General features: G+C 41.2%; 1 protein-coding gene across 1 annotated transcript in view; it reads left to right on the top strand.

Moving 5' to 3' along the window:
- Nucleotides 1-16,150, top strand: part of syne1b (spectrin repeat containing, nuclear envelope 1b) — a 211,586-nt gene that overhangs the window by 169,216 nt on the left and 26,220 nt on the right. Inside the window, exons 112-129 of the mRNA XM_030126274.1 lie at nucleotides 331-507; nucleotides 610-765; nucleotides 2,328-2,483; nucleotides 2,594-2,764; nucleotides 2,846-2,979; nucleotides 4,310-4,514; nucleotides 5,839-6,021; nucleotides 7,359-7,505; nucleotides 7,656-7,810; nucleotides 8,919-9,066; nucleotides 9,148-9,242; nucleotides 9,374-9,608; nucleotides 11,847-12,041; nucleotides 12,158-12,283; nucleotides 12,448-12,603; nucleotides 13,984-14,142; nucleotides 14,770-14,936; nucleotides 15,959-16,121. Of these exons, the coding sequence (XP_029982134.1) occupies nucleotides 331-507; nucleotides 610-765; nucleotides 2,328-2,483; nucleotides 2,594-2,764; nucleotides 2,846-2,979; nucleotides 4,310-4,514; nucleotides 5,839-6,021; nucleotides 7,359-7,505; nucleotides 7,656-7,810; nucleotides 8,919-9,066; nucleotides 9,148-9,242; nucleotides 9,374-9,608; nucleotides 11,847-12,041; nucleotides 12,158-12,283; nucleotides 12,448-12,603; nucleotides 13,984-14,142; nucleotides 14,770-14,936; nucleotides 15,959-16,121 (2,928 nt within the window). The remainder of the gene's footprint in view (nucleotides 1-330; nucleotides 508-609; nucleotides 766-2,327; nucleotides 2,484-2,593; nucleotides 2,765-2,845; nucleotides 2,980-4,309; nucleotides 4,515-5,838; nucleotides 6,022-7,358; nucleotides 7,506-7,655; nucleotides 7,811-8,918; nucleotides 9,067-9,147; nucleotides 9,243-9,373; nucleotides 9,609-11,846; nucleotides 12,042-12,157; nucleotides 12,284-12,447; nucleotides 12,604-13,983; nucleotides 14,143-14,769; nucleotides 14,937-15,958; nucleotides 16,122-16,150) is intronic.

Raw genomic sequence — 16,150 nt, 5'->3', positions numbered from 1 at the left:
GTTTTTGGTCTTATGGGTCATACAAGAGATGGGATTGGTCAGTAGTGATCAGTAGGCCGTGCTTTTAAAGTTTTGTTCCATTATAAAGAACATAACCTGTAACAAGATCATCAGTTTTCCAGTGTAAGTTATCATGGAGAATATACCCTGAGGAGAAACTGAACCATAGTCATGATACAGAAAACCCAGGACTGAAGCAGAAGTTACTTTACTAACCCCATAATCCTGTTTGGTCCTGATAATGGCCTCTGGTGTTTTTACTAATCACTACATTTTATTTGCAACATTCATGCCATTGTAATGAAATGTATGACTGTTTCCTCCCTTCAGGGTTTTAGAGTAGATCTAAGCTGTAAGCAGCTGACTGTGGACTTTGTGAACCAGTCAGTGTTGCAGATCAGCAGTCAGGATGCGGAGAGCAAGCGCAGTGACAAGACAGATTTTGCTGAGCGACTGGGAGCTATGAACCGACGCTGGCAGATCCTACAAGGCCGCATTAATGAGAGGGTAAATGCCAGCGCCATGTGCACAGAAAGTGCAACAAATACTGTCATTTATAAGGAAAAAAAACATAATATTAACAGATTACTTGGCATTGAACACTGACAGATCCAGTTCCTGGAGAGCCTGTTGGAGATGTGGCTGGAGTATGAGAGCAGCGTCCAGACCTTGAAGTCCTGGATGGCCACACAAGAAGAACGGCTGAAAAGGAAACACAGGATCGAGGACCTGACTTCTGTGCAGAATGCACTCAAAGACTGCCAGGTACTGCTTGGTGTTTAGTTGTTGAACACAGTGGCGGCTGCTGGTCTTTCAGACAGGGGAAGCTCATTTTCGGCTTATATCAAAAAAAAAGTCCAGTTATTTAAACATAAATTCGTCCTCTGTTCCTTTTTCAGAAAATGCTCAGTGACCTTATCGTACCAACTAAACAAGAATACGTTGAAATTTTGTTAAATTGAAACAAGGAAGTACGAGTGTGTTTTATTTACAGTGCAAGAAATGAACAGTTCATTTGGTTTGTGTGATTTCCCAGCAGAATGTGTGACGGTATTAAACTGAACTGTGTCAGTGAAGGAGCAGATCTGAAAATAGCTGTCAATCAAACAGGATTCAGCCTTTGGACTGATCTTCCAATCAGCATGTGGAAGCTCAGCATCCGGCCCGGCCGAGCTCCGCCCACAGCTCCATTCACCCCCAGAGACGCTCGGCGTCCGGGGGCGGGACAGCATGGTGTCATTTATCCAATTAGCGTCAGTTTAGAGTCAATGAAAAAAGCAGTTCCACTCAGTCCCATTGAAGTGCATGGACGCTGAGCGTCTACGGACAAATGCACTGAGCAGAGATGGAATGAACAAACACAGACACGGGAATGGAGGAGAAGTGAACAACATCCAGTCCACTGATCTGGGATCAAACTGATTCTGAACCAAATGGTCTGAGAGATGAACGTGTTCCAACACATTTGGAGTCAATGAAATGAAAACAACTGAACAGATTTGAGCATTTAATGGGAGTCATTTTAGGGGAAGCTGAGCTTCCACTGCAGTCTGAAAGAAATCGCCTCTGGTTGAACATCTGCTTGACTTCAGTCATATACTGACAGTCAATAGAAACTCTGAGGTGTAAATGTCTGCATATTTCTACTTGTCGTTGGTTGTAATTCTTCATAGTGGATTTCTTGCTGCCTTAGTGCTGGGGTCGTTCAGATAATGAGGAGTTGTCATGTTGTCTCTGTTCATTACACATGGGTTGGTCTGTTTACTAAAGTGGACCAAATACACACTGAGCAGTACTCAGTGGGTCTGTGCACAATCTGAGGACTGGTTTGGAAGGCCTATATAAAGGCCCAAAAAAGGCCTCCATTGTTAGTCCAGTGAACGCACCATGCCACGTCTGTCACCTGAACGTCGTCTGTGGGTTGGACCTGGGTATGGTGGAGGCCGGTCTGAGCTCCAGTCATACAGCCAGGACTATGGATGGGCTGGTCCCAAACCTGGAGGAACGCCACAACACCACAGGCTCTGATGAACACAGACCGAGTCCAGGGAGAGAGACAGGGACAACTGCAGACCAGGACCAGGACCAGGACCACTACTGTAGGGACTGTGTGTTTGGCAGGAGCCATTTTCTTTAGTTAAGTTTTTTGTTTTGAAATTATTCTTGAAACTTTAGATTTTTGTTTCTGTATGCCGATATCCTAAACAAATGATTCATATGAAAACATTCCAGTTTAGGGTTTAAAATAAAAATTAAGTCGAAAAATATGGTCTATGGTAAGTTTTCATTGACTGTGAGTGTATAAAATTCACCATAAATGTTTTCAGGAAATGGAGGACATGGTGAAGGAAAAAGAGAAAGAATTAGAGAGGGTGGAGGAGCAGGGGTGTGCCCTTGTCCAAAATAAGACCGATGAGGCGTGTGCTATCGTCATGGAGACACTGCAGGGTGTCAATCACACCTGGGCAAACTTGGACCACTTGGTAAGCTTCTCCACTCAGTCAAGTTTTTAGTGTGGTACTTAGACAGCCTGTTCTGCTGTGCTCTAGAACTAATTTCTATTTCACTTGAAATTGAATTTTTTGTTCCACAGATTGGGCAGCTGAAAATCAGCCTGAAGTCAGTGTTGGATCAGTGGAGCCTCTACAAACAGGCCTCAGAAGAGATCAATGGCTACCTGATGGAGGGAAGATATTCTGTGTCTCGCTTCCGCCTCCTCACTGGCTCCCTGGAGGCTGTTCAGCTGCAAGTGCAGAGTCTGGAGGTATGTTTGAGGGGACAACAACACAGAATTTCACAAAATGTGAATCAAGCCACTACATGAAGGTATTTTTCTCTTCTGAAGAATTTGCAAGAAGAACTGGAGAAACAAGAGAGCAGCCTGAGAAAGTTTGGTGCTGTGACCCACCAGCTGCTGAAGGAGTGTCACCCTTCAGTATCAGATTCACTCAACACCACCCTTAAGGATGTCAATGGAAGGTGACTGCATTCAACTCAAAACTTTTTCTTTTTTTAAATTCCAAAAATCATGGGAAGGAAAGCTTCTAAGATCCAAAAAAGATTTTGTTTGACGTACTCTGGAAAAAGGGATTCATAAAGTAGATGACATACAGTCAGAAAACTCCAAGGCACTCTCTTTAAGCATTAAAATGCTTTTATTCTCATGGCATGGTCGTGTATAGATGTTCAAAAAAACACTTAAATGCTTTTTGGCTTCATGCCTTTATCAGGAAGTCAACACCACAGTTTTTTTTTTTACTTCCTGATGAAGGCTTGAAGCTGAAATGCATTGAAGTGTTTTTTAAGGTCTATACATGACCATGCTGTGAGAATAAAGGCATTTTAATGCTTAAAGAGAGTGCCTGAGAGTTTTCTTACTGTTTGTCATCTATTTGTTTTATTGTTGATATGTTATTATATGTGCTACAGTGGTCACAGTTCTGAAATTTGAGTATAATTCCATCACTCTATATATAGTGTACAACTGCAGCACACTTTGTGAAGAAGAAAAGACATTTATTGGTTTTTCAATTTTGGAAAATATAAAATTATTATATTTCTTTGCAAAAATTGATTTGACATGATTAAATATGCAAAGCCTATTACAAGGCACAAAATCAATATCAGTGTCATTCAGGAAAAAACAAGAGATCCAACAAGACGATTTTATTAAACAAGAACAATGTACCTTATCCATTACACCACAGGTGTCAAACATGTGGCCCGGGGTCCAAAAACAGCCCACAAACGGTTCCAATCCGGCCCGCGAGATGAAGTTGCAAAGTGCAAGTTAGGCCATCAGACTCCTAAATAATGTCATAATAACCTATAAACAATGGCAACGCCAATTTTTTTCTCTTTGATTTAGTGCAAAAAACATTAAATTATGAAAATATTTACATTAACAAACTATCCTTTAACAATAACGTGAATAACTTGAAGAAATGAAGAAAATGAAGTGCAATTTTAATAATTTTCTGCCTGTTACTAAATGTTTATGTGCATATGTATAAATGATAAGTTGAGACATAATATTGATAAAATTGTACTTATATCTCTTAACACAGTCAGTTTTTTTTCAGGTTATTCACATCCTTTTTGTTTGGATAGTTTGTAAATGTAAATATTGGCATAAATGAACGTTATTTTTTGCACTAAAACAATTTGCAGTTGTCATTATTTATTGGTTCTCATGCTATTATTGTACTGGTCCGGCCCACTGCAGATTAAATTGGGCTGAATGTGGCCCCCGGAAAAAAATGACTTGGCAGCCCTGTATTCCACTGATCCATGTCTTGTTTGCACTCAGGTGGACTGGGCTACTAGAAGAGATTGCAGAGCGTCTGAGAAGCAGCAAAGCCCTGCTTCAGCTATGGCAGCGCTATAAGGAGCTTTATGAGCAGAGCTGCAGCAGTATCCAGCTGCATGAGGAGAAGGCGGGCCATCTCCTCAAGACCGCCTGCAGCAAGGACATCGCTGATGAGCAAGTGTCCGACTGGATCCACGAATGCAGCGTGAGTGAGATTTAGATCCGGTTATTTGGCACAGTTTCTATGTTCTGTGTGTTGTAGAGAAACGACTGCAGGTCACCACAGAGCTTCAGTCTACAGACCTGAAAACCACCAACCAGGCCAGAAATCTGGGTGTAGTGATGGACTCAGACCTACATTTTGAAAAACACATCAAGGCAGTCACAAAAGCAGCCTACTATCACCTTAAGAACACCTCAAGGATAAAAGATCTGATGTCTCAGCAGGACCTGGAAAAACTAGTCCATGCATTCATCTGCAGTCGGCTGATTATTGGAACAGTGTCTTCACAGGTCGACCGAAAAAATCCATTAGACAACGGCAGCTCATTCAGAACTCTGCTGCTGGAGTACTCACTAAGACCAGAAAAGTGGACCACATTAGTCCGACTCTGAGCTCCTCCTACTGGACCACATTAGTCCAACTCTGAGCTCCTCCCACTGGACCACATTAGTCCAACTCTGAGCTCCTCCCACTGGACCACATTAGTCCAACTCTGAGCTCCTCCCACTGGACCACATTAGTCTGACTCTGAGCTCATCCTACTGGACCACATTAGTCCAGCTCTGAGCTCCTCCCACTGGACCACATTAGTCCAGCTCTGAGCTCCTCCCACTGGACCACATTAGTCCAGCTCTGAGCTCCTCCCACTGGACCACATTAGTCCAACTCTGAGCTCCTCCCACTGGCTGCCTGTCCGTCAGAGGACAGACTTTCCAGTTCTGTTGCTGGTCTATAAAGCTCTGAATGGTTTAGGACCTAAATCCATCAGTGACCTCCTGACCCAGTATGAACCCCCCAGACCCCTCAGGTCATCTGGATCCGGTCCTCCTGACCCAGTTTGAACCTCCCAGACCCCTCAAGTCATCTGGATCCAGTCTGTTGTCAGTTCCCAGAGTCAGACCCAGATCTGCAGAAGCTGCGTTCAGCTTCTATGCTCCACATGTCTGGAACAAACTCCAGAAAACCCCAGATCAGCTGAAACACTCAGTTTATTTAAACCCAGGTTCCAGACCCACCTGTTCTCAGCTGCATTTGAATACAGTTTGGATTCATCAGTTCAGATCTGCACTGTTCCTTTTAAGCTAAAAGTTTTTACCTGTTTTATCTGCTTGTCTGTTTTATCTATTTATGTGATTTTTTTGTTTGTTTTTCTCATGCCTCTACTTTTTATTGCTTCTGCTGTAATGCTTTTAATGTTTTATGTAAAGCACTTTAAATTGTCTTGTACATGAAATGTGCTATAGAAATAAACCTGCCTTGCCTTGCCTTGTTCTGGAGGTTCATTTCTGTGGATGATTTGTTTCAGGAGGTGCTTCGGTCGCAGGCTCCGGTACAGGCCTCCCTGCAGGTTTTACAAGAACTAGGTGATCAACTCAAACAGCAGGTGGACACATCAGCGGCATCTGCCATTCAGTCCGATCATCTGTCACTCAGCCAGCGCCTTTCTTCTGTAGAACAGGCTCTCACAAGACAACTCACCACACTCCAGGTAAACATTAATGATGACTGAAAGTCCCAAGTTCTGGTCTTAAGAGTCAAGCGAAGGAATGTGAATTGATAAGATTGAACTGAAATAAGTGCCATTAGTAATTTGCCCTATTGTAATGATTCCCTTATGGCAGGGCTGTCAAACTCATTTTCTTCCGGGGGCCACATTCAGCCCAATTTAATCTGCAGTGGGCCGGACCAGTACAATAATAGCATGAGAACCAATAAATAATGACAACTGCCAATTGTTTTAGAGCAAAAAATAACATTCAATTATGCCAATGTTTACATTTACAAACTATCCAAACAAAAAGGATGTGAATAACCTGAAAAAAACTGAATTTGTTAAGAAATATAAGTACAATTTTATCAATATTACACCTCGACTTATCATTTATACATGTGCATTACACATCAGATCTACAAAGGCACAAAACATTTAGTAACAGGCAGAATATTGTTAAAATTCCACTTAATTTTCTTTAGACATTTCAGGTTGTTCATATTTGTTCAGGTTATTCACATTTTATTGTTAAAGGATAGTTTGTTAATGTAAACATTTTCATAATTTAATGTTTTTTGCACTAAATCAAAGGGAAAAAATGGTGTTGTCATTATTTATAGGTTATTATGATTTTATTTTTGAGTTTGATGCCCTAACTTGCTCTTTGCAAATTCATCCTGTAGGCCAGACTGGAAACTTTGGGGGACCGGCTTTGGCCCCTGGGCCGCATGTTTGACACCTGTGCCTTATGGACCCCCAGTCAATTTTCTGAGCATAGTTTAAACACTAATTAATACCTTGACGAGTGTAATCAGTTGATCCTACTTTTACTTTTGATACATTGAATTATAGTTTGCTAAAATACTTACATACTAAGGGAATGTTTTAAATTCAGGACTTTTACTTGTAATGGAGTATTTCTTCTCTGTGGTATTTCTACTTTTACTCTAGCAGTGGGTCTGAATACTACTTCCATTTCTGCCCAATTGAAAGAGAAGAAAATCGTTTCTTTGTGTTTCACTGCTCTGTTCATCTCAATGCAGTGTGTAGAATTTTGACAATAGAAGAAATTATCTGATTACATACAGGTGTGTAATTGGATCAAGTTTAATTTTGTCCACTCACATATGAATACCTGCAAACCCTTCCCTTTAGTGTTTACCAAACATGATGAATAGTTGTATTTCACTCTCAATTGGGTCAGACACAAAGTCTCAAAACACAGTCACAGCAATTTGATTTATATTTACACGTTTGTGTCTCAGTATGTTTTACACTTTAAGTAATAGCATTTGGGCGTTGATTCTTAAATGAACATTTCTCTCTCACACCAGACTGGAGTCCAAGACTATGAAACTTTTAATGATCAGCTGGATTCATTGGGAAGCTGGATAGCTGAAGCTGAGGAGGCTCTGAGGACTCAAGATCCCAACGGCACCACTGATCTCACAGTCATTCAAGACCGGATGGAGGAGCTTAAGGTTTCTTTTTTTCTGTCTGTTTGTTTCTTAATTCTTCTTGTTGTATTTGAAATACTCAGTCTTACTGATTTACATGAGACACATATGTTTTGTTTATGTTGTTACGTTGTGTATGTTTTATAATGTTAATATTTCTCTCTCATTTTATAGAGACTCATGCTGAAATTCAGCAGCATGGCCCCTGAATTAGAGCGTCTGAATGAACTCGGTTACCGCCTCCCTCTCAATGATTCAGAGATCAAGCGCATGCAGAACCTCAACAGGAGCTGGTCAACAGCCTCTGCACAGACAACGGAGAGATTCAGGTTTGACACAAAAAACCTCCATTTTTAATTTAAACCAGACAGATTTTGGACAGATATGGTTTTAATTGTTTTGAAATTATAAAACAAACAGTAAATCTCAAAAAAAAAAAAAAAAAAACATTTACAATGAAAATGCTCACTCAGCATATTAACACACACAGCCCTTTTTCAGATAAGTGGACCTAAAACAAACCGTTATATTCTGCCTGTTATACTAGTAGGTGTATTCTACTGAGATGGCATTAAAAGTACTGATCATTGCTAGGGCTGTGTATTGGCAAGAATCTGGCAATATGATCCAAATCACAATTCTAGGAACATGATATGATATATCACGATACTGTTAAAAAGGCATTTTTTTGTTTGTCTATTTTTTTTAAATGATTATTTCCGTGAAGAATTGAATTACACCAGAAATCTGCACAAATACTAAACACATTTTAATTTGATCCCAACAGGATCTAATGTTCTATCACAAAATGTTCCTGTGTTCAAACTGAAATTCTGTTTTACAGACATTCCAGTTTCAGATCCTGTTCAAATGTTCAGATTCTGTTAGTTCACAGCTAACATCAGAACAGGATTTGAGTTCAATCCAAACAAAGGAACAAACATTATTGAATAAAACAGTGTTAAATAATAATAAATAAAATATGAAAGCCATGATTCACTGAGGTGTGTGTGTGTGTGTGTGTGTGTGTGTGTGTGTGTGTGGGAGGGGGGGGGTTGTTTTAGGGTGTTTTGGGTTTTTGCATTTGTTTTTTGTTCCTTTTGGGGGGTTTTTCTTCTTTCTTTCTCTGACGTTGTATGTATGCAAAATGGAAATGCTAAATTGTATTTTTGTAAATGGTGTAAAAGTTTTGTATTGCATATTTCCAATAAAATATTCTGGGGAGAAAAAAAAATAAAAAAAAAAATAAAATATAAACAAAAACCAAAACTGAACCTCCACAATTTCTGTATTTGAATAAATACCTAAAAATATTGATACAGTACTTTTTAATATTGATACAGTATTGTGAAATGAAATATTGCGATATATTGCAGAACTGTTATTTTCTTATAGCCCTAATCATTGTATACTAATGAGGTTTTTGGATGCTTGCAGCAAGCTGCAGTCATTCCTGCTGCAGCAACAGACATTCCTAGAGAAGTGTGAAACCTGGATGGAGTTTTTGGTCCAAACAGAAGAAAATCTTGCCGTAGAAATTTCTGGGAACTACCAGAGTTTGATGGAGCAGCAAAAGGCTCATGAGGTAAGATTCCCTTATTTAGGTATTGACCTTCTTAATTTAACTTGTTATTTATTCATCACTTATTTTTACAAATTCTTTCAGTTATTCCAAGCTGAGATGTTCAGTCGTCAGCAGATTCTTCATTCGATCATTAGTGATGGACAGAGGATGTTAGAGCAAGGCCAGGTTGATGACAGGTAAACAGACACTTTATTGTATGTCCCATTTTTTAACATTACTCTACCCAGTGTTTATTATTGTATTAGAAATAGATTAAACACAGACGTGTGTTGTCAATCAGTCTTAATATTTTTTTCTTGTCTTGCAGAGATGAGTTCAACCTGAAGTTGGCACTGCTGAGTAACCAGTGGCAGGGCGTCGTGCGTCGTGCCCAGCAGAGGCGGGGCATCATTGACGGCCTCATCCGTCAGTGGCAGCGCTACAGAGAAATGGTAGAGAAGCTGCGGAAGTGGCTTGTGGAGGTCTCCCACCCTGCAGAGGCGCCTCAGACAGGGACCACTGTGCCTCTGCAGCAAGCCCGCTCCATGCTGGATGCTGTACAGGTAAACACAACGAAGCATCTGTGGCCTATGGCACCATCTGTACACCAGCTGTCTCTGTGCTGGGGTGGAAAGTCAACTGTTAATGAGTGAAAACTGAACAGTTTAACACAAAAGCTCTTCATCAAAGTCATAACTAACCACAACAGTGCGAATGTTTTCATTTCCAATGACCTTTATTTTGGCATTATTACCTCCACCGAGGAGGTTCTGTTTTTGCTGGTGTTGGTCTGTCTGTCTGTGTGTCTGTGTGTCTGTCTGTCTGTCTGTCTGTCTGTCTGTGTGTGTGTCTCTGTGTGTCTGTCTGTCTGTGTGTCTGTCTGTGTGTGTGTCTGTGTGTCTGTCTGTGTGTCTGTCTGTCTGTCTGTCTGTCTGTGTGTGTGTCTCTGTGTGTCTGTCTGTCTGTGTGTCTGTCTGTGTGTGTGTCTGTGTGTCTGTCTGTGTGTCTGTCTGTCTGTGTGTCTGTCTGTGTGTCTGTGTGTCTGTCTGTGTGTCTGTCTGTCTGTGCGTCTGTCTGTCTGTCTGTCTGTGTGTCTGTCTGTCTGTCTGTGTGTCTGTCTGTCTGTGTGTCTGTCTGTCTGTCTGTCTGTCTGTGTGTCTGTCTGTGTGTCTGTCTGTCTGTCTGTGTGTCTGTGTGTCTGTCTGTCTGTGTGTCTGTCTGTCTGTGTGTCTGTCTGTGTGTCTGTCTGTCTGTGTGTCTGTCTGTCTGTCTGTGTGTCTGTCTGTGTGTCTGTCTGTCTGTGTGTCTGTCTGTGTGTCTGTGTGTCTGTCTGTCTGTCTGTGTGTCTGTCTGTCTGTGTGTCTGTCTGTCTGTCTGTGTGTCTGTCTGTGTGTCTGTCTGTCTGTCTGTCTGTCTGTGTGTCTGTCTGTCTGTGTGTCTGTCTGTGTGTCTGTCTGTCTGTCTGTGTGTGTGTCTGTCTGTCTGTCTGTCTGTCTGTCTGTGTGTCTGTCTGTGTGTCTGTCTGTGTGTCTGTCTGTCTGTCTGTCTGTCTGTGTGTCTGTCTGTGTGTCTGTCTGTCTGTGTGTCTGTCTGTGTGTCTGTCTGTCTGTGTGTCTGTCTGTGTGTCTGTGTGTCTGTCTGTCTGTCTGTGTGTCTGTCTGTCTGTGTGTCTGTCTGTCTGTGTGTCTGTCTGTGTGTCTGTCTGTCTGTGTGTCTGTCTGTGTGTCTGTCTGTGTGTCTGTCTGTCTGTGTGTCTGTCTGTCTGTGTGTCTGTCTGTGTGTCTGTCTGTCTGTCTGTCTGTCTGTCTGTGTGTCTGTCTGTCTGTGTGTCTGTCTGTCTGTGTGTCTGTCTGTGTGTCTGTCTGTCTGTGTGTCTGTCTGTGTGTCTGTCTGTCTGTGTGTCTGTCTGTCTGTCTGTCTGTCTGTGTGTCTGTCTGTCTGTCTGTCTGTGTGTCTGTCTGTCTGTCTGTCTGTGTGTCTGTCTGTGTGTCTGTCTGTCTGTCTGTCTGTGTGTCTGTCTGTGTGTCTGTCTGTCTGTCTGTCTGTGTGTCTGTCTGTGTGCAAAATAACTCAAAAAGTTATGGATAGATGTGGATGAAAATTTCAGGAAATGTTGATACTGGCACAAGGAACAAATGATTAAATTTTGGTGGTGATCAGGTGGGCCCCACTGATCGACCTAGGCGGAGGTCTGCGCTCTCCGAGTGCTTCTAGTTGTAAATGTAATCTTAAACTTAATATTGTTGTTTTTTTATCATGCCTTTCTTTTTGAATATTGCTGTGTAATATAAAGGGGCCTAAAATGGCCAAAAGCAATCACCAAAAAACATTAAATAGGTATATACCGTACTTTACAGGCTATAAGGCGCACCGGAATATAAGCCACAGGTGTCCACGTTGTGACATGAGATATTTCCACAGACAGATGGTAAACAGACAGATGATTTAAATTTTTATTTCCATCCCTCCACTGCTTTTTTCCAAACAGTGCCTGTAACACGGCAGTAAACGTCAGGAACAGGCTGGTTCAACAACAGTCAGACTGTAGCAAAGTCTGCTGGTACTGTAAATTACAAACTGTCAGGTGAATGAATTGAAAAGTTTTTCCATAACTGAAAGGTTTTAAGACCTATAGATGACCTATAAATAACTCTCTATCACTATTTTTGTTCATATTATTCATTATATTGAAGAATTTACAGATTATATCCAGCCACAAGACAGAATCTTTGTACTGTAGCTGGATATAATCATTATGAGTCTCAGGACTCATTTTACTGAACATCTGCTTTGTTGTGCAGCTGAAGGAAAAGGTGCTACAGCGCCAGCAGGGCAGCTATATTCTGACAGTGGAGGCCGGCAAGCAGCTGCTCCTCTCAGCTGATAGCCGGGCTGAGGCGTCACTGCAGGCAGAGCTTACAGATATCCAGGAGCGATGGAAACAAGCCAGTGTCTGCCTGGATGAACAGAAGAAAGAGCTGGCCACCTTGTTAAAGGTATGGACTGCCGCTAATGTCAGATGGTTTGTATTTGGGTTTGAAGTGGCCTTTAACTGTTATTAGTTTTTGTAGTGCAGTAACACTTACAGGGTTATTATATTTGTCATATACAGGACTGGGAGAGGTGTGAGAGAGGTATCTGTGGATCACTGGAAAAACTTCGAGCTTTCAAACGCCAACTCACTCAGCCTCTTCCTCATCACCAGGAGGACCTACAAGCTGAGCAGATGCGCTGCAAGGTAACAGTGCTAGCTTCTGGTATTTTTAGTCATTCATGCATTCGCTGAAAAACTTTCTTTAAGGAAATGCCCACATTAACATTTCTTTTACATAAATCTGTAGCAGAGTAATAAAGATCAGTATTACTTTGGGAATCTTTGACCCATATGTGTTGGCTCTACAGGACCTAGAGAACACATTTGACGGCTGGACTGGGGACCTGGCCCATCTGACTGTGCTGAGAGAGTCACTGTCATGCTACATCAGCGCTGAAGACCTTTCAGTCTTGCAGGAGCGTATCGAGCTCCTGCATCGACAGTGGGATGAAATCTGCCACCAGGTACAGAGACAAAAAATACTCCACATTCTGACACCAATAGCAACACCTGTACAAGTGAAGGAGCGCTCAGAAATGTTACAGCCATGGCATCAAAATGTGGGGAGGTTGTTTTTGAAATGTAAGAGGTTGCGCAACTCACAAGACCTTTAGCCTGCTGTTAGCCTAATATAGCCTTTTGTCTGAAGAAAATGCAAAATTTCATAGATTTTCACACGCTGAAATAAGTTACATTACCTAGCAAAGCTAGTTAATATTACATATAGCTACCTCGACTGAATTAGTCTTAGTAGATAACTTGGTCGATAACCAAAGATAGGCTATATTCATTTGTAAAATCCTCTTGATTAAAAAAAATCCCTTGTGTTTGTTACCATGATGTATGCATGTACATCTATTCACATCATTTCAAATCACTCCATAGGGTGGGATGTTTCCCTCTGAGCATTCTAATACCTTATGTAACTTGACTGATTACTAATTAAAATGATGTAAGTTATTACATGTGATTACTTTTCTAAGGAAATTTTAAAGTAGATGATAAAGCTGAAAAGTCTGAGCTATTCTGAAATATACCAAAACAAGGTTTTCCTACAAAGCACAAAGATGCAAATAAACAAAATAACTTCATACTCTAGATTTAAGTGTTTGATTGAAAAGGATATAGACTGACATGTAATCTAAACACTTTGGTTGGTAACTCTATCACATCAGGTGAGTTTATTTGATGCACTAGTCTTTTCTACAGATTTCTGAAATACCAAATTATGGTGTTATCATTTAACAAACCACTCAAAACAATATCTCATATGCTTTATCTTCATACATAGACAGAATTAATATTAGTAAATACCAGACATGCAGTTTCAAAAGGAAGGGCAATATTTGTCAATTAATTTCCAGTGAAACAAGAAGAGGAACCAATTTTACAATAAATGGATTTTAAAACTGACACAGAAAATAGCCATAACTTATGGTTGATTTATGCTTTACTTTACTGTTTGCAGAAGATTTTACTAGAATTTTAAAGGTTTTACACAAATTTTACTTAAGTATTAAAAATGCATGCCCTGGCCTCAACATGAGTGCCTTAGTCAGAGTAAGACTGCAGTTCGAAAGAACTGAAACCTTGATGCAAAGCACATCTGAATGTTGTTTTTTTTTTTTTTTTCTGAGTTACATCCTGTATGAAACAGATAAATATGCAGACAGGAAACACTCAGCACACACACTTTGCAGTCATCTGTGAGCACTGGTTCCTTTTGCAGCCATTGAAATTCATTTACTCTCATACAGTCAATCAGTCATCGTAGTGTTTAATATAATATCCATAAGCAGATGTGTACCTATCTATAAACTGTACATACTCTCTTTGCTTTTCAGCTATCACTACGGAGGCAGCAGGTAAATGAGAAACTGAATGAGTGGACTGTATTTAGTGAGAAATACAAGGAACTCTGTGAATGGCTCACCAACATGGAGAGCAAAGTTTCCCAGAATGGAGACATCAGCATTGAGGAGATGATTGAGAAACTCAGAAAGGTAAGAGGAAATCTATTTAAACATTTCAGTGTATTACTCAGACACACACCATTTTTTTTCATAATCACTGAACATGATCACATTTTGCTTTCATAGCTAATATTGTATTTGTTGGGGTAGTGGGTGTTTTGCTGAAACTAGTCCCAATGTTTGTTTTCAACTAAGTGTATGTTTCCAGTTTCTTTGGCTTCATGTGTGGCCAACAATCAGATTCCAGTGTGAAGTGGCCATGGTCCTAAAATTTGTCACGTGCATTAAAGCAGTGTTACGATTGTTTCCCTCAGAAAAGTAGAAAGACACTATTCCTGCTGTATGTGTAGGTTACATATTTGAGGATGAACAACTTAACAGTATTTGAGTGAGTCCATCCTGTTTGGAGATGAGAAGAATCCAACATGAGCAGTTACATAAAACTCATCTGAATGAATCAGCCTGTACAGACTGAGGTTGCATTGTTGAAGATGAGATCGGTATCTGATTTAGGACCAAATATGAGTGTGGATCAGATCCATGATCCGATTGATGAAGAAATCAAATCTGAGTCACATCTACTTCTGAACATCTGAAGACTCTGATCTCATTGATTTTACCGATGTTCACTGACTGTCATTCGGCATTGCTACTCAGGACTACCAGGAGGAGATTACCATGGCTGAAGAGAACAAGCTGCACCTACACCAGCTGGGGGAGCGCCTCGCAAGAGCCAGTCACCAAAGCAAAGCCACTGAAATTGAACAAAAGCTCAGCAAAGTTAGTGACCGCTGGCAGCACCTCCTGGATCTGATTGGAGCGAGGTGAGCTGGTGAAGCACTCGTCTGATTTGTTGAACCATGTGCAGAATTAGACAAAAACTATTCTAGCTAGGGATGTAAACAATTAATCGACTAACGATTAATTGTCGATAAGAATTTGCTCGATTAAATTATTGTCAGTTAATTGCCCTTGTCCACCTGTCCACACCTGTCCGAAGGCTGCAGGTTTGTCCGTGCTGCAACGCCTCAGCTGGGATAGGCGGTCATTGAACCGGATCATGGTGTTGATGAGTTAGAATGTCATGGTGGAGCAAAACACAGACCGACTGTCCGTTTGTGGGAGCAGTGCACCCCCGAATAAATACACGCACAAATGCGGGGTTGATATCAGATCAGAGCGTTTTCCCTGGAGGTTGGTCTAGTCCACAGTCAGTGAAACAGAAGTTGAAAACATCCTCCAGGATCCTGATTCGGGTCACAGATATGTCCTGCATTTGTGAAGCTTCAGGAGGAAAAGAGAAATAAGCAAAAAGTTTCACTGTCATTTCTGCGGGGACACAGACTGCACCGCCCCGCACCCCTATAGTATTAGAAGGAGGACGGAAAGGGACGCATGCACGAGCGCGGTTACTGACCAACACACACGCATCCCCCCCCCCCCACACACACACACACACACACACACAGACGAAACGCATGCTTGTGCACCCCTCCCACCCACCGGTGAAACGCACACACGTGTCCCCATTCCACAGCGCCACACCAACAGATGAATTCCACAGGAAACACTGACTGTGTCCAATTGTTCAATAAATCAATCATTAAGGAATATGACATGCTTTTTTCATGAAGTATAGAAACAATATTTAGCTTTTATTCTTATAGACTGTATTGAAAGAGAAATTCAGGTTCTCAGGAAAATCGCCACTTATCAATTAATTGTTAATCGATCGATATGGTCAACCAACTAATGATTAATGAATTAATCGATAATCTGCATCCCTAATTCTAGCAGTTGTTTTCTCCCTTTGCCACAGTATTCACAGTATGATTTATGCTAACAGAGTGAAGAAGCTGAGAGAGACTCTTGTGGCTGTGCAGCAGCTGGATAAGAATATGAGCAGCCTGCGCTCATGGCTGGCTCACATTGAGACAGAACTGTCCAAACCTATTGCCTACGACACCTGTGACTTCCAGGAGATTCAGAGGAAACTCGGTCTGCAGCAGGTAACGTAATACACACCTTACACACGTTG

The sequence above is a fragment of the Sphaeramia orbicularis genome, chromosome 22 (genome assembly GCF_902148855.1).
Source record: "Sphaeramia orbicularis chromosome 22, fSphaOr1.1, whole genome shotgun sequence".
NCBI classification, from domain to species: domain Eukaryota; kingdom Metazoa; phylum Chordata; class Actinopteri; order Kurtiformes; family Apogonidae; genus Sphaeramia; species Sphaeramia orbicularis.
Note: the sequence above shows the minus strand (reverse complement) of the source record. Positions and strands in the feature narration are given on the sequence as shown.